General features: G+C 48.6%; 1 protein-coding gene across 1 annotated transcript in view; it reads right to left on the bottom strand.

Annotated features, from left to right (window-relative positions):
- The window catches only part of LOC134909470 (anosmin-1-like), a 91,789-nt gene that overhangs the window by 45,296 nt on the left and 27,893 nt on the right, over positions 1–18,600 (bottom strand). The window contains exon 5 of the mRNA XM_063916360.1: positions 10,844–11,046. Within this exon, the coding sequence (XP_063772430.1) occupies positions 10,844–11,046 (203 nt within the window). The remainder of the gene's footprint in view (positions 1–10,843; positions 11,047–18,600) is intronic.

Genomic DNA, 18,600 nt, shown 5'->3' with positions numbered 1-18,600 from the left:
AGGTTTCATGCTCGGTCCTTCCAACTGGATCTCCTGGACAAGTGGTTGGGATCTCATCTATACATGCACCTGAGAATACAAAAGCCAGGATTTCACTCCTGTGGTGGCTACAACTAGCTCACCTTCTGGAGGGCCGCAGGTTCGATATTCAGGACTGGATCCTTCTAACAACGGATGCAAGTCTCCAGGGATGGGGCGCAATCACTCAGGTGGAAACATTCCAAGGAAGGTGGTCAAGCCTGGAATCTAGCCTTCCAATAAACCTTCTGGAACTAAGAGCTGTCTACAACGGTCTTCTCCAAGCGGCCCATCTTCTGCGAGATCGAGCCATTTAAGTATGTAACGACGGTGGCTTACATAAACCGACAGGGCGGAACGAAGAGCAGAGCTGCAATGTCAGAGGTAACAAGAATAATCCTCTGGGCAGAAAAGCACGCGTTGGCGCTGTCAGCAATATTCATTCCGGGAGTAGACAACTGGGAAGCAGACTTCTTCAGCAGACACGATCTCCATCCAGGAGAGTGGGGCCTCCATCGGGAGGTGTTCACAGAGGTAACAGATCTTTGGGGTGTACCTCAAATAGGCATGATGGCCTCTCGTCTCAACAAGAAGCTTCGGAGGTATTGTTCCAGGTCAAGGGACCCGCAAGCAGTGGCGGTGGACACCCTAGTGACTCCGTGGGTGTTCCAGTCGGTGTACGTGTTTCCTCCACTTCCACTCATTCCAAGAGTTCTAAAACTCATAAGGAGAACAAGAGTTCAGGCAACCCTTATTGCTCCAGACTGGCCAAGAAGGGCTTGGTATGCGGATCTTCTGGATCTACTGCTGGAAGATCCGAGGCCTCTTCCTCTTCGGGAGGACCTTCTACGACAGGGGCCGTTCGCTTATCAAGACTTGTCACAGCTACATTTGAAGGCATGGAGGTTGAACGCCAGATTTTAGCTCGGAAGGGCATTCCGAACAAATACCCTGATACAGGCTAGGAAAGGAGTAACGTCTAAACATTACCATCACATTTGGAAAAAATTATGTATCTTGGTGTGAGTCCAAGAATCAGAATCAGCTTCATTTTATCAGGTATACTTGCGTATACTAGGAATTTGTCTTCGGTTTGCTATACAACAGCCAGTAGGTAACAGATAAGGGTGTGTCATACAGATAGGCATATCGTAGGGACACAAGTGAGTTACATGTACGGCTAGTCAGTCAATGTTCAGGAGTTCAGCAGGCGGATGGCTTGGGGAAAGAAACTTTTGAGGCTTCTGGTGGACCTGGCGGGGACGACCCTGTAACGCCTGCCTGAAGGAAGCAAGTTAAACATGCTGTGGCTGGGGTGTAGCTGGTCTTTTAGTACCTTCGTTGCCCGATTTTTAGCTCTGGACAGGTACAGGTCCTGGACGGAGGGAAGGTCGGCCCCCATGATCTTCTCTGCGGTTCTGACCACCTTTTGTAGCCTGCATCTGTCCATCGCGCTGGCCGAGCTGTACCATACCAGTATCGAGGAGCACACTACCGACTCCACAATCGCAGAGTAGAAGAGGAGCAGAAGCTTCTGTGGGATGTTGAACTTCCTTAGTTGCCTGAGGAAGAACAACCTCTGCTGCACTTTCCCGACAGTTGTAAGGGCTCTGAAAATCTATGTGAAGAGGACTGCTTGTCACAGAAAATCGGACTCTCTGTGTGTCCTGTATGATCCCAAGAAAATTGGGTGTCCTGCTTCTAAGCAGACTATTTCTCGCTGGATCAGGTTCACTATCCAGCATGTGTATTCTATGGCAGGCTTGCCATGTCCTACGTCTGTTAAGGCCCACTCTACTCGTAAGGTGGGTTCTTCCTGGGCGGCTGCCCGGGGTGTCTCGGCTTTACAGCTTTGCCGAGCGGCCACTTGGTCTGGGTCGAACACGTTTGCAACTTTCTACAAGTTCGATACTTTGGCCTCTGAGGACCTGAAGTTTGGTAAATCAGTTCTGCAGGAACCTCCACGCTCTCCCTCCCATTTTGGGAGCTTTGGTACATCCCCATGGTACTAATGTTGACCCCAGCATCCTCTAGGACGTAAGAGAAAATAGGATTTTAATTACCTACCGGTAAATCTTTTTCTCGTAGTCCGTAGAGGATGCTGGACGCCCGCCCAGCGCTCCGTGATCCTGCAGTGGTTACTTAGTTCAGTACTGCTTAGTCTTGGTTAAGTACTGCTTTGTTACTTGGTTTAGTAATATTGTTCAGCCGTTGCTGATTTTTCAAGCTGGTTAGCTTAGTTTGCCTTGTGTATGTGAGCTGGTGTTAATCTCTCACCACTATCTGTGTAAAATCCTTCTCTCGAAGTTGTCCGTCTCCTCGGGGCACAGTTTCTAGACTGAGTCTGGTAGGAGGTGCTTAGAGGGAGGAGCCAGCCCACACTCTCAAACTCTTAAAGTACCAGTGGCTCCTAGTGGACCCGTCTATACCCCATGGTACTAATGTGGACCTCAGCATCCTCCACGGACTACGAGAAAAGGATTTACTTAGTTAATTTAAAATCCTATTATTTGCAGGTATTGTACTCTGTCTGGCTTCATCGTACTAAACCGCTCTCTGTTGCATTTGTGTATAATATTTAACATGTAGGGCAGTAAATCTGGGGACGCTCCTGCATCCTGCAGAGCATGCGCAATGAATTTACCTGAGGGGGAAGTTTTGTGTGATGGTCTCTGTACTATGTCATTCATCTTCCAGTCAGTCCGCAGCTCCTGTAATCAATCTGGAGCCAACCTGGGCTGCGTTCTCAAACCTACTGGGTACTCTAGTTGAACGCTTTATGCCCCATATGGGACCACCTGTAACATTAGTCACTGATGTCCTCATGGTTACTCCGCTTTGAGTGGGAAAATTTTACCTCATGGGTTGTGGCGTATTCCAGGTCACTCTTGTGTCTCTGGGTCATCTAAGCGGGCTGCTCCCTCTTTCCTATCCAATAATCTCTCTAATATTTTATCATGCTGTCCTGTCAGTCCCTATATTAGGTGTTTCTGACAAGGATTTTTCATTGCTAAATGATACCACTGACATTGTGGTTACTGGGAAACATATCCTACAAATCACTGATGATAAGAGGATTCCCCCACTGATATGTTCACACGTCAGAGGGTAAATAAAACTCTGTTACCACAATCTGACCATTAAGTGTACATCAGACAAGACCCCTGGTCTAATCCAGGGAAGAAAGGGAATGGAGACGCTGGAATACGAGGAAAGGCTTGCAAGGCTAGGCATGTTTACACTGGAAAAGAGGAGACTAAGAGGGGACATGATCAACATCTACAAAAATATAAGGGGACAATACACTGAGCTTGAGCGGGACCTGTTGTTGATAAAATCAGCTCAGAGGACACGCTTAGGTTAGAGGAAATTCCGCACAATGCGGCAAAAAGTTTTTTTGACAGTAAGGACAATACGTGTTTGGAATTCCCTGCCTGAGGAAGTAGTAACGGCGGACTCAGTCAACACCTTTAAGAATGGATTAGATAAATTCCTAATGGATAAGGATATTCAGGGTTATGGTACTTAGTCACGCACTATAGTTATTAAAACAACGGCTGTCATTAAAACAAAACGGGTGACATCAGCATTAGGCAAAATTAGTCCTAAAAGAAAACTGCACAGGAGACCACCAATAGGTTGAAATCGATGGACAAATTGTCTTTTTTCAACCTCAGATACTATGTTACTATGTTAAGACATTCCCCCGTCTACAATGGGCATTAGCTCAATATCCTCCCCCTGCAGAGTTATATAACAAGTAGGTAATGCACTGCTAGTGAACTCATGTGTCGCCCATCGGGTGTCGTCCACTCTGCCTCTCACCACTGTCCCCTCACTGTAGGAACCGACAGATAAGTGTGTGGACGGATGCCTGAAGTCTATTACTCCCTTACGGGTGTTGTACATAGACCACGATTGCGTCCTCTTGGGGGTGCAAAATAGATTGAGGACTGGATCAGGCATTAGAGGAGGAGCTGCTCGAGGATATATCTAACAATGCCAGACATTCCCTGTCTCACAATACCACTGCCACCTTTTTCTACACCAGGAGGCGTCCCCCGAGGTGGGTTTGTTGCCTGCCAAGGCATCGAATACGTCTGTCCTGGCTCACCGTATTCTGTGGTTGAGGTCATGGAAGGTGGATCTGGACTCCAAATGTCCTTGGAGGTATTCCCCTTTACTGGGGACATCTTATTTGGGGAAGACCTAATTAAATATTGCATCTGAATCGGCGGCTACTATGACTGCCCTTCCCCCAAATGCTACTCCTTCTGTACAGAAGGCATAAGGAACCAGTTTTCCCTGCTTTCGGCCTTAAGGGAAAGCGAAGGTCAGGCATACCAGAGCTAATCTCGTGCTCCCAGCAACCACTAAGCCCAAGGCATAACTATCCTGGGCTGCTCGTCAGCCTGCTTCTCATAACAAGTTTGCTGCATGACTGGACAGGCCTTCCCCTGGGGGATCCCAGGGTGGGGGTCCGACTTCTACGATTCATCCAGGCCTGGTTAATGACCGCTTCAAACGCATTGGTGCGAGAAGTTCTCTCTCACGGGTATGCAGTCTCTTTCAAGAGACGTCCCCCTCGCCAGTTCTGCACAAAGGTTATCCCTTTGGATCCGTTAAAGGCGCAAGCTCTACAGATGGTTGTGCGTTCCCTCCTGGATACAGGAGTGGTAGTGTCGGTACCTCTGTCCCAGAGTGGCAGAGGATACTACTCGACCCTCTTTCTAGTCCCGAAATCTGATGGGTTTTTCCGGCCTATTCTCAACCTCAAATCACTTAACATGTTTGTGAGAGTGTCCAAGTTCCGTATGGAAAAACTGCGCTTCATTGTACTGGCCATGGAACCCGGAGGCTATATGGTATCCCTGGATATACAAGATGCTTACCTGCATATGCCTATTGCCATATCACATCAGCAATGTCTGCAGTTTGCTATTGGTAACCTTCACTATCAATTCCAGGCTCTGCCATTTGGACTGGCCACGGTCCCTCAGATCTTCACCAAGGTTATGGCCGGGATGACGGCCATCTCCATCACCAGGGAGTCAGGATCCTGCCGTATCTGGACGATTTGCTGATTCTGGCAAACTCCCATAATGTCCTCTTCAGTCCTCTACAACTGACGGTAAACTTCCTACAAGCCCACGGGTGGTTCATCAACTGGAAGAAGTCCTTGCTGGTCCCTGCTTGGAGCATGGTGCACCTGGGGGCCCTACCGGACACACAGTCAACGGCTGTTTCTGTCTCCAGAGAAGGTCCTAAAACTTCAGGACAGAATCAGACACTTCCTTTCTCGCCCAAGAGTGTCGATACACTCGGCGATACAAGTACTAAGCCTCATGGTGTTGGTTTTCGACACAGTAGAGTACGCTCAATTCCATACCCGCCCTATACAGAGGTTAATCCTTTCCAGGTGGGATGGCCTGCCTCATCGGATCAGGTCTCACATGATCTCCTTGACTCCGGAGGTTCGTCTTTCGCTGACCTGGTGGCTACAGGACCAGCAGTTGAGCAGGGTCCGTCCCTTCATTCTGAATCCCCAACTGGGTCCTACTGACTACAGATGCCAGTCTGAGGGGTTGGGGTGCGGTGTTGGAGCAACACTCTTTCCAGGGTCAGTGGAGCATGGAGGAATCACTCCTCCCGATAAACTTCTGGAATTGCGGGTAGTGTTCAATACTTTGTCTCTCGCCCTGCCTCTTGATACAGAACAGGCATGTTCAAGTACGGTCAGAAAACGCCACCATAGTGGCTTACATAAACCATCAAGGTGGCACTCGAAGCCACATGGCAATGATGGAAGTGTCAAAAATCATTCGTTGGGCAGAACGCCTTTTGCCGCCAATATTGGCAGTGTTCGTTCCGGGAGTCCTCAACTGGGAAAGTAATTTCCTCCGTCGTCAGGACATGCACGCCGGAAAGTGGAGTCTTCATCAGAAAGTCTTTCAACTAATGAACAAGTGGGGTCTACCAGATGTAGACCTGATGGCATCTCGACACAATCACAAAGTTCCGGTCTTCGGATCAAGAACCAGGGATCCTCAAGCAGTGTTCGTGGACACACTGGCAATTCCATTGAACTTTCGGCTGCCCTACGTGTTCCCTCCAGTGTCACTCCTGCCCAGGGTACTACGGAAGTTCAAAGAAGTAGGAGGAATACTACCTCTAGCATCTCCCAGACGGCATTGGTTCTCAGACCTGCAGGGTCTATCGACAGAGCGTCCTCTTCTACTTCCTCAATGCCCAGATCTCCTCGTTCAGGGCCCCTTGTGCCTATCCGGACCTGGCAAGACTGGCTTTGACGGCGTGGCTCTTGAAGCTTTACTCCTGAGGGCCAAAGGATTCTCTGAGGCATAGTTATCCAAACTATGCTGAAGGCCCGCAAACTGGCATCTGCACGTATTTATTATAGGTTCTGGAATTCTTACTTCACCTGGTGGGCTGCTAAGAATTACGAATTCAGTACTTCCAGACTTCTGGCTTTTCTGCAACAAGGCCTGGACTTAGGCCTTCATCTGGCCTCCCTCAAGGTTCATATCCCTGCCTTGTTGGTATTGTTTCAGAGAAAAATTGTGTCTTTTTTTGACGTTCATACTTTCACTCAGGGTGTTTTACGGATTCAGCCTCCCTATGTCCCTCTTGTGGCTTCATGGGATTTGTCTGTTGTTCTGAATGCCCTGCAAGAGTCTCCATTTGAACCTCTTGAGTCAGAGGACCTTAAATGGCTCATGGCCAAGGTCCTGTTCCTACTGGCTATTGCCTCTGCTAGGAGGGTGTCGGACCTAGGCGCCTTGTCCTGTCGTCCACCCTTTCTGATATTTCACCATGACCGAGCAGTTCTTAAAACTCGCCCTGGTTATTTGCCTAAGGTGGGGTTATCTTTTCACCTTAACCAAGAGATTGTGGTTCCGGCCTTCATCTCTTCTGGTTTGTCCTACAAAGAGCAGTTTAGGTTTGGTACGAGCTCTCTGTATATACGTGGAGAGGACTGCCTCTATCAGAGGTCAGATTCCCTTTTTGTACTTTTTTGGTTTTCACAAACGTACCTGGCCTGCTTGCTTTTGGATGCCGGGTTCTCATACCCGCTAAGACGCGTCCCCTCCCTTGAGGAACTGCTTTGGGACATCCCCAATGAATTCCCTGTGGAACACAGTGTACCCCGCTGCAGAAAAGGAGATTTATGGTAGACTTACCGTTGTTAAATCTCTTTCTGCGAGGTACACTGTACCCGCCCTGACGCACCTAGCTTCTATGGGTTTGTATGGTATTAGCCGCTGGTCCCTTCTCCTGTCATGAGAATGTGGTTCTATGTGACTAACATCTGCCTTCTCTTTTACCTGCTCCTGCATTGGACTGGTTAACGAAACTGAGCTCACAGTGCCTGGAGGTGGGGTTATAGAGGAGGCCCTAATGCATCTTGGGACAGCTAAGGCTTTAACCTGTTGGTGCCTGGATCAAGATCGTTCTCTACACCCCAATGTATTCCCTGTGGAACCCAGTGTACCTCGCAGAAAGATTTGACAATGGTAAGTCTACCATAAATCTCCTTATTTATTAACAGGTTTTCAACAGAGTTAAGAAGGGAGACATTTACTACTGTGTATTTTTGGGTTCAGCCTAATATACGGGTTCAGTATGATTTACCAGCGGCTGGGATGCCGGGCGTCAATATGCCGACAGTGGCATCCCGACCGCCAGTATGTCGGCAGCAGGGCGAGCGCAAAGAGTTCCTGTGGACAACCATGAGTGTGAATAGTCCTGTTGCTTCGGTATTTCGGCTGCCAGCATTGCCAGCTGTCAGGATTCTGGCGTCGGTACCCTAACGCCGGGATATCGTCAGCTGGCAAATTAATGGTATACCTAATATAACTTACCTTGAAAATACCAATTTTGTTTTAGAAAATTCACCAGAGGGTGCCTGTCTTCACTTTTCCTATAGATCTCTTCCCACCTAATGCAAACTGGTGTTTCTGTCACCTCAATAAACCATGGTCTATGGCCCTCATTCCGAGTGGTTCGCTCGTTCTTTTCCTTCGTATCGGTGCGATTTTCCGCTAACTGCGCATGCGCAATGTTCGCGCTGCGTCAAGTAAATTTGCTAAAAAGTTTGGTATTTTACTCACGGCATTACGAGGTTTTTTCTTCGTTCTGGTGATCGGAGTGTGATTGACAGGAAGTGGGTGTTTCTGGGCGGAAACTGGCCGTTTTATGGGTGTGTGTGAAAAAACGCTGCCGTTTCTGGGAAAAACGCGGGAGTGGCTGGAGAAACGGGGGAGTGTCTAGGCGAACGCTGGGTGTGTTTGTGACGTCAAACCACAAACGACAGGCACTGAACTGATCGCACTGGAAGAGTAAGTCTCGAGCTACTCAGAAACTGCAAAGAAAAATATTGCGAATACTTCGTTCGCAATTCTGCCAAGCTAAGATTCACTCCCAGAGGGCGGCGGCTTAGCGTGTGCACTGCTGCGAAAAGCGGCTAGCGAGCGAACAACTCAGAATGAGGGCCCATGTGCCGTCTTACAAACTGGCATTTACTGCCTTTTTAAATAGAACCTTGGATTACATAGACTAAACCAGTAGTTCCCAAACTTTTTTGAGTCACTGCACCCTAGAATTTCACGGCACCCCTAGGACAAAAGTTTCTTATTGAGAAATTCAGAAAAATATATTAAATTAAGTAAATTGTGTTTATATGTCACTCTTAGGCTCATTTATGTTTGTCCACATATTTTATAACTGGAAGTCACCAGCACTAATTTAATTGACCATAAGTAATGAAGAACTGGTCCTGGACCACCAACCCAGGGCACCCTGCAAGTGTCCTGGGGCACCCCAGATTGCCACCTCACACAGTTTGGGAACCACTGGACTAAACTGTTTTACTTGCCAGGAATTTCAGCAGTAAGGACTCTATTCAGTACGGATTACAGAATTTGGAATCCATTCAGTCGCGTGCTATGTTCTGCCCATCGCAGGGCAAGTTCGCTCAGCATGCTGTCCGCTGCTTACCAACTGCGACCACGCTCTAATTGCGATCGTGCCACAATTCGTGTGTGGTCGCAGAAACTAGAGTAGCCTCCTGCCGGTGCAGCCTGGCTGCAACGGCAGGAGTCCTGCCCCCATCTTTTTGTTCGGAGCAGCTGCGTGTGACATCATGCAGCTGCCCCAAAAATGCAGCCTACCAGCTCCCGTTTTCCCCCCTGCCGCCCTTGCAACAGTCTGCGAATGTCCCCCCTCCCGCCTTGTTAATGCTTCTGCCTGTCAATCAGGCAGAGGCGTTCGCAGTTAATGTGAGCTGACCGCATCAACTGCACATGAACGTGCAGGATAGGACCTGCACATGCACGCTGCAGGCCAATCTCAAAAATTGCTGTTGCATCGCATTTGCAATGCAACCTGAATAAGGCTCTAAATTAGGGGTGGGCAACATGCGGCCCGCGGGCCGGATGCGGCCCGCGGACCGATCGTGCCTGGCCCGCTGTGCCCCACCAGAGTGCAATGACAAGCGGCCCGACAGGTCGCTTGTCATTGCACTGCTCTCAGACGCGGCGCTGCTGAGGAAATCCCGGTCACGTCACAGGGTCAGCTGACCGGGATTTCCTCTGTTACCATGCGCGCGCTGGGCGGCACGGGGGGCGGGCACTGCAGTGAGCAGGAGCGGCGGCTGAGTGAGGAGAAGAAGCGGTGGCCAGCGAGCGGGAGCAGGAGAGGCCACATCAGCAGCGACTCCAGGCGGCAGCAGCAGCGCGGATCATCGGACAGTGGGGATCGTCTGCCACTGTGACAAACAGGTAAACCCCCTGTCCAGGCAGCCCCTGGATCAGCGCTTCAGCTGCCATATAGGTTTAGGGGTGGGGAGGCCGCGGAGTTAAAATCTGCAATATGGGTTTAGGGGAGGGGGGAAGGGACTGTCTGCCATAATATGTAAAAAAGTGGGACGCTGTCTGCCGTAATGTGTAAAAAGGGGGACGATGTCTGCCGTAATGTGTAAAAAGGGGGACGATGTCTGCCGTAATGTGTAAAAACGGGGGACGATGTCCGCCGTAATGTGTAAAAAGGGGGACGATGTCTGCCGTAATGTGTAAAAAGGGGGACGATGTCTGCCGTAATGTGTGAAAAGGGGGACGTTGTCTGCCGTAATGTGTAAAAACGGGAGCACTGTCTGCCGTAATGTGTAAAAAGGGGGACGATGTCTGCCGTAATGTGTAAAAAGGGGGACGATGTCTGCCGTAATGTGTAAAAAGGGGGACGATGTCTGCCGTAATGTGTAAAAACGGGGGCGCTGTCTGCCGTAATGTGTAAAAAGGGGACGCTGTCTGCTGTAATGTGTAAAAAGGGGACGCTGTCTTCCGTAATGTGTAAAAAGGGGGACGCTATCTGCCGTAATGTGTAAAAAAAAAAAAAGGGCACGCTGTCTGCCGTAATGTGTAAAAAGGGGACTCTTTTTGAGTATTTTGTGTGTGGCCCTCGAATATTCGCTGGAAGTATTAAGCGGCCCCCCAGCTGAAATAATTGCCCACCCCTGCTCTAGGTGCTACAATAATTCCAATGATTTTGTTACAAGGAGCTCACAGCAGGTGGGTTTGTGCACTTTGAATATCAGGCCTGCTTTTAGTCGTAGTCCAGTGCTGCTTGGAAATATTATAGGCACATCATTCTCTGATAATGACAGAGAGTTTCCGTAATGGTATTAAGAATGTTTAATTTTTAAATAAACCCTTTCTGCTTTTAATTACATTATTATTAGATCACAAGACCATAATCGGATATTGCCCAGTAAATGCACACTAATTCTATAACCACATCATACTGTACTCACAGGCGGGAGTGTCCGTGTATTGTAAACTTGAGCAGTGTCTGATATCTCAGCCCAACGGAACAGAAAGGCTGTAATAGTGTGTGATTGTTCACTTTGCAAAAATTGCCAGTGAAATTTGCCTTCAATTCTTCCATTTACTCTGTAGAAGGCTGCACTTAACCTGTCTGGTGTGTGCATCACGTTTCTGGACAGACGGTGGCGCCCTGGAGTTACAGATACAAACATGTTCCATTATTGACCTCAGCATTTATAAGAAAATCAAACAAACACATCATGCAGTTCATGGGGTATCCCTAATGTTTGTGTGTGTAAAATATATATATATATATACACTCTGGGGTAAATTTACTAAGATTCGTGTTTTCCCGTTTCAGGTCAAAGTTCAATCACGAATGACATCGAAAGTGTAAAACTGCAACTTTTTGAATTTGTTACGATGGATTTACTAAGCTGTCGTATTCGGGTTTTTCTTTTGTTCCGATGTCGATGTCATTCGTGTTTTTTTTTTTTTTTTTACGGCAGTGATTAGCAAAACACTGCCGACTTTTTTACAATGAATCTCGGCCGGATCTGTGTGATCCGTGCTGGGGTTCATTTTTTTTTTTTTTTTAAATTAAACACTGTAAAATCCCAAAAAAAAATTGCGTGGGGTCCCCCCTCCTAAGCATAACCAGCCTCGGGCTCTTTGAGCCGATCCTGGTTGCAGAAATATGGGGAAAAAATTGACAGGGGTTCCCCCATATTTAAGCAACCAGCATCGGGCTCTGCCTGGTCCTGGTTCCAAAAATACGGGGGACAAAAAGAGTAGGGGTCCCCCGTATTTTTAAAACCAGCACCGGGCTCCACTAGCTGGACAGATAATGCCACAGCCGGGGGTCACTTTGATATAGTGCCCTGCGGCCGTGGCATCAAAAATCCAACTAGTCACCCCTGGCCGGGGTACCCTGGGGGAGTGGGGACCCCTTCAATCAAGGGGTCCCCCCCCCCCAGCCACCCAAGGGCCAGGGGTGATGCCCGAGGCTGTCCCCCCCCCATCCAATGGGCTGCGGATGGGGAGGCTGATAGCCTTTTGTGATAATGAAAAGATATTGTTTTTAGTAGCAGTACTACAAGGCCCAGCAAGCCTCCCCCGCATGCTGGTACTTGGAGAACCACAAGTACCAGCATGCGACGGAAAAACGGGCCCGCTGGTACCTGTAGTACTACTACTAAAAAAATACCCAAAAAAAGACAACACACACACACCGTGAAAGTAAAGATTTATTACATACATGCACACAAACATACATACATACTTACCTTATGTTCACACGCAGGTCGGTCCTCTTCTCCAGTAGAATCCAAGGGGTACCTGTTGAATAAATTCTACTCACCAGATCGCGGGTCCCAGGGTCCTCGGGGCATCCATTTGTAATCCACGTACTTGCATAAAATAAGAAAACGGAAAGCCGAGCCACGAACTGAAAGGGGCCCCATGTTTTCACATGGGACTCCTTACCCCGAATGCCAGAAACCCACTCTGACTTCTGTCTAAGTGGGTTTCTTCAGCCAATCAGGGAGCGCCACGTTGTAGCACTCTCCTGATCGGCTGTGTGCTCCTGTACTGAGTGACAGGCGGCACACGGCAGTGTTACAATGTAGCGCCTATGCGCTCCATTGTAACCAATGGTGGGAACTTTCTGCTCAGCGGTGACGTCACTTTAGGTCAACCGCAGGGCAGAAAGTTCCCACCATTGGTTACAATGGAGCGCATAGGCGCTACATTGTAACACTGCCGTGTGCTGCCTGTCATACAGTACAGGAGCACACAGCCGATCAGGAGAGTGCTACAACGTGGCGCTCCATGATTGGCTGAAGAAACCCACTTAGACATCAGTCAGAGTGGGTTTCTGGCATTCGGGGAAAGGAGTCCCATGTGAAAACATGGGGCCCCTTTCAGTTCGTGGCTCGGCTTTCCGTTTTCTTATTTTATGCAAGTACGTGGATTACAAATGGATGCCCCGAGGACCCTGGGACCCGCGATCTGGTGAGTAGAATTTATTCAACAGGTACCCCTTGGATTCTACTGGAGAAGAGGACCGACCTGCGTGTGAACATAAGGTAAGTATGTATGTATGTTTGTGTGCATGTATGTAATAAATCTTTACTTTCACGGTGTGTGTGTGTTGTCTTTTTTTGGGTATTTTTTTAGTAGTAGTACTACAGGTACCAGCGGGCCCGTTTTTCCGTTGCATGCTGGTACTTGTGGTTCTCCAAGTACCAGCATGCGGGGGAGGCTTGCTGGGCCTTGTAGTACTGCTACTAAAAACAATATCTTTTCATTATCACAAAAGGCTATCAGCCTCCCCATCCGCAGCCCATTGGATGGGGGGGGGACAGCCTCGGGCTTCACCCCTGGCCCTTGGGTGGCTGGGGGGGGGGGACCCCTTGATTGAAGGGGTCCCCACTCCCCCAGGGTACCCCGGCCAGGGGTGACTAGTTGGATTTTTGATGCCACGGCCGCAGGGCACTATATCAAAGTGACCCCCGGCTGTGGCATTATCTGTCCAGCTAGTGGAGCCCGGTGCTGGTTTTAAAAATACGGGGGACCCCTACTCTTTTTGTCCCCCGTATTTTTGGAACCAGGACCAGGCGCAGAGCCCGATGCTGGTTGCTTAAATATGGGGGAACCCCTGTCAATTTTTTCCCCATATTTCTGCAACCAGGATCGGCTCAAAGAGCCCGAGGCTGGTTATGCTTAGGAGGGGGGACCCCACGCAATTTTTTTAAATAAAATAACAACTTTCCCACCCCTTCCCACTGATATACATGCACGGATCTCATGGATCCCTGCATGCCTATCCAATCACGGAAAAAAAAAGCAGGTCTGTTTTTTTTTTGCACTTTTTTACGAGTTGTAATTTTTCACGGCAGTGTTTGTTTTTTTTTTGCTTTGCACTTCTTAGTAAATTACCGAGATTCATACTTAAACAGCCGCGTTTTGACCGATGGTGTATTCATTCGTCATTTTTTTCTTGGACTTGCAAAAAATTACGAATGCCCTCATCACTGCCGTGATTATTGCTTAGTAAATTACCGAGATGACACTTTGATGAAAAAACAGCATCTCGGTCAAAATCGGGAGCTTAGTAAATTTACCCCTCTGTATTTATATAATGTGTTAAAAACACCGTTAACATCAAATACTCGTATCAGTGCAATTAAAAAGGCAATGTTCCAAATGGTAATTTGTGGCAAGGCATTGTGGGGTAGATGTATGAAGCAATGAATAGAGTGGAGAAGTGAGTCAATGGAACTGCTACGTATAATGCACTTGATAAATGTTACCAACAGGACATAGCATTTCTAATGGGACATGACAGTGGACATGTTAGGCTGCAGGTGACACATACTAAAGCTGAGTACACACTACGCAATCTTTTAAATAGCGATATCTTTTGTAATATCGCCCAGTGTGTAGGCACTATGGGGGTCATTCAGACCCGATCGCACGCTACCTTTTTCCAAAGCTGTGCGATTGGGTCTGAAAAGCACATGCGTGCGGTCCGCAATGCGCAGGTGCAGCGGCCGCCGGAGACGGGGATCGCCGGGCAGCGACGAATCTAACAAAGAAAGTGATCGCAAGAAGATTGACAGCAGAAGGCGTTCGTGGGCGGCAACCCACTGTTTTCTTGGAGTGTCCGTAAAAACGCAGGAGAAGAATTCTTGATGTCACCACCAACCCGGGTCGTCGCAGTGGCTAAGTAAGTCCTGGGCTGTGCTGAAACTGCACAAACTTTTGTTTGTGCTGCTCACTGCAGAGCTGATGGCACCCCTGCAAAGCGCTTACCCCCTCCCCTGTAGGTGGCAATTACCTGATCGCAGCAGTGCAAAAAATAGCCTGCGTGCGACCAGGGGTGAATTAGGCCCTATATCGTTAACGAAGCGCACTCCTGTGGGTCGTTGTTGTCGCCTGTGCATGCTGCTCAATTTTGACTGTCAGAAAATTTGCATGTTTGCCCTGGCGGTGGGGTGACGTCACCGAATTATATTGTTAACTTTATATTTATCTGTCAATTTCTTTGTTAAGGAAAACTGTAAACAAAGTATAAACTATGTAGTAGCCAGTGCAGTCAGTGAAAACATGATAATAAGAAACCCTGTTTCCATGGCAGCGTCTGAGATTAATCAAGCATATACAGGTGCACTTGTGTAATAAATGGGGCTGGGAAAGGATATATAATTTCTGGACAATAGGTGATTTTATTTTTCGTTGTTAATCCCCAAAAGACCAGAAAAAAAACTATGTAGACTTGCCAAATATCTACCACAACTGCACACGTAGTGCGGTAAGATGGCTTGTGTCTCAATACAATTGCCCACATCTCTGTGGGATCAGCCCCCTCCAAGGGAGAGGAAAACGAGACCTGCAGTGTAGAACTCCGGGGTTTATAAGCTACACAGCTCAAGCTAGAAAAATAGAATTCCATGTCTTCCAGCTCATCAAGCGCTAGCAGGAAGTCAGAAGCAGGAAAGGGGTTTAAAACTCCCATTCACCCCATGCACATTGCACTGATGCCTGTTAGGGGCCAGAGAGTAGGATGCAGTTTTGTTTGTGCCAGGGACTGTGGACGTTTGCTGTGCAAGGAGAGCATGGCGGATGGTGGCTGCAGGTCATTGCAGCAGAATGACTTGAGCACGGGGAGTGCGAAAACATTTGCTTTAATTTGTTAGTTTTAAGTTATGTGTCTCTGTGACTAGGCCCTAGCCTGTGTATGCTATGTCCAGTGTCTGATGCTAGTAAAGACACTGCGTTTTACAGGTAAACCTGCTTAACGAGTCCTTTTCTCTTACGTCCTAGAGGATGCTGGGGTCCATATTAGTACCATGGGGTATAGACGGATCCACCAGGAGCCATGGGCACTTTAAGACTTTGATAGTGTGGGCTGGCTCCTCCCTCTATGCCCCTCCTACCAGACTCAGGTTAGAAAATGTGCCTGGAGGAGCCGGTCACAGCTAGGGGTGCTCCTAGAGCTTCTTTGGTTTATTTATTTTTTAAGACAGGTTAGGCACAGGGAGGCTGCTGGCAACAGCCTCCCTGCTTCGTGGGACTAAGGGGGGGGAGTAGTGTTGAACCCGCTGAGGTTAATGGCCACTATCTCCGCTGACAGGACACTGAGCTCCTGAGGGTGATGATCGTTAGCCCCCGAGGCGACCGCTCACTCCCGCAGCTTGCCACCACCCCCTAACAGATCCAGAAGATCGTGGTGGTGAGTGTAACACCGGTGACCCGACAAGCGGGGAGCCGGTATAAATGGCGGCGTCAGGGTGTAGAGCGCAGTACTAACACTGCGCTCCGGAAGGCTCAGTGATAATGATGCGCCTTGTTTGGGGAGTGCCCTGGGCCAGCGACGATACCCTATTCACTGGTCACTCAGCTAGCAGGGACTTCGATTGTGCTGCTAGCGCCGCTACCTCAGGCCAGTATAAAGATTCAAACTGTGCGCAAAGACGCGCTATGTTAAAAGGTCGGAGCTTCTCAGAGCAGAATCCAGCGCCACTTTCTACCAGCAGATCCACCGCTGAGACGCTGACAGGGAGCGCTGACCCTCCACAACTCCAGTTATCCTGTGCGGTACCAGGGGGTGGTAGAAGGGGGGGGGCTGTATTTTGCTGTGTATTTCTATTATGGGTACACAGTCGGCGCCAGCCAGTTGTTTTATAACTGCCTATTGGGGCGCTGTGTGTGCTGGATTCAAGCTCTGTGTTTCTCTGAAGGTACTTGGGGGGGGAAACTGTGTCTGACATTTTCCTGTGTGTGTATGTATGCAAATTCCCACATAACCATGTCCAGAAACTGCAAAGAAATTTCTATTCGCAATTTAGAGAAGCTAAGATTCACTCCCAGTAGGCGGCGGCCTAGCGTGTGCAATGCTGCTAAAAGCAGCTTGCGAGCGAACAACTCGGAATGAGGGCCTTTGTCTGGTTCTGTCCCCACTACCTCAAAATCCCCTGGTGTATCCAAAAAACGTGAGCTTGCTCAAATTATGCAGGTCGACACAGACACCGACTCTGACATGGCAGAGGGTGATGCGGATATGCGGGGGGGGGGGGGAGGGGGGGGGGCTTCCCTGGCAAGAGGGGTGCAACTCATGATTGAGGCTGTTAGGGATGTGTTACACATTACTGAAAAACCACCTGAACAGGTATAGGAGGCTTACTTTACAGACAATAAGAAAGTCTCCCTGACCTTTCCTGCGTTTAAGGAATTATTTGAAAAATCCAGAGAAAAAATTCCAGATTCCAAAAAGGGTTCTTGTAGCTTTTCCTTTCCCTGAGGATGATAGGAAAAAGTGGGAAAACCCGCCTATTGTAGACGCTTCTGTATCTAGACTGTCTAAGAAGGTGGTTTTACCTGTCCCGTGGTCTACCGCTTTGAAAGAAGCGGCAGTCTGCAAGATAGAAACTACCCTCAAATCCATATACACTGCTTCAGGAGTGGCATTAAGGCCCACTATGGCCTGTGCATGGATTTCTAAAGCCGTAGTAAAGTGGTCAGGCATATTACTAGAGGAATTAGATTCTATGGATAGAAGTGAAATGTAATTGTTTATACGTAACATACAGGATTCTGCGGGTTTCATGGTGGAGGCCATGAAGGACCTGGGTAATCTGACTGCAAGGACGTCGTCCATGGCTTTTTCAGCTACGCCTATGGTCTGCAGATGCGGAATCCAGGGGAAGTGTGAAGAACCTTCCCTTTACACGTCAGGCTTTATTTGGGGAAACATTGGATGCGTGGATCTCCACAGCAACCGCTGGTAAGTCAACCTTTCTTCCCTCAGCTTCTCCGCCGACGAAGAAATCTTTTTCTAACTCCTCTATGCAGTCCTGCAAAAGCAAAAAAATCTAAGGCTCCTACCACTTTCTTCAGAGGTGGGCGTGCAAAATCCAAAAAGCCGGCACCTGCTGGTTCCCAAGAACAGAAACCTGCCTCTGTGTCCTCAAAATCCTCAGCATGACGGTGGACCTCCCTGCCTGGAGAACGGGCAGGTGGGAGAGAGGCTCAGACGTTTCAGTCGCGTCTGGGTATTATCCTGTCTGGATCCCTTGGTACTGGATATTGTGTCCCAGGGATACAACTGGAGTTTCAAGAGCTACCACCCCACAGGTTTTTCAAATCAGGCCTGCCAGCTTTGCTGACAGAAAGAGCTATCCTTCAGGAAGCCATTTGCAAATTGGAAAGGTCTGCAGTTCCACCTCATCTGGTACACCAGGGTTACTGTTCAAACCTTTTTTTGTGGTACCGAAACTGGATGGTTCGGTCAGGCCAATTTTGAACCTGAAGTCGCTAAACCCTTATCTGAGGGAACTCAAGTTCAAAATGGAGTCTCTGAGAGCGGTGATCTCAGGGCTAGAGGAGGGAGAGTTCCTGGTATCTCTAGATATCAAGGATGCGTACCTCCACATTCCGATTTGGCTGCCACACCAGGCTTATCTCAGATTTGCACTATTGGATTGTCACTATCAGTTCCAGCCACTGCCATTCGGCCTCTCCACAGCACCGAGGGTGTTCACCAAGGTAATGGCAGAGATGATGATTCTCCTCCGCAAGCAGGTGGTGAATATAATTCCATATCTGGACGATTTGCTGATAAAGGTAGCTTCCAGGGAGAGGTTGTTGCAGTCCATTGCTCTCACGACTCGACTGCTCAGGGAACACGGATGGATCCTGAATCTTCTAAAGTCGCATTTGGAGCCGACAAGGAGATTGTCTT

This window comes from Pseudophryne corroboree, chromosome 4, assembly GCF_028390025.1.
Source record: "Pseudophryne corroboree isolate aPseCor3 chromosome 4, aPseCor3.hap2, whole genome shotgun sequence".
NCBI lineage: Eukaryota > Metazoa > Chordata > Amphibia > Anura > Myobatrachidae > Pseudophryne > Pseudophryne corroboree.
Note: the sequence above shows the minus strand (reverse complement) of the source record. Positions and strands in the feature narration are given on the sequence as shown.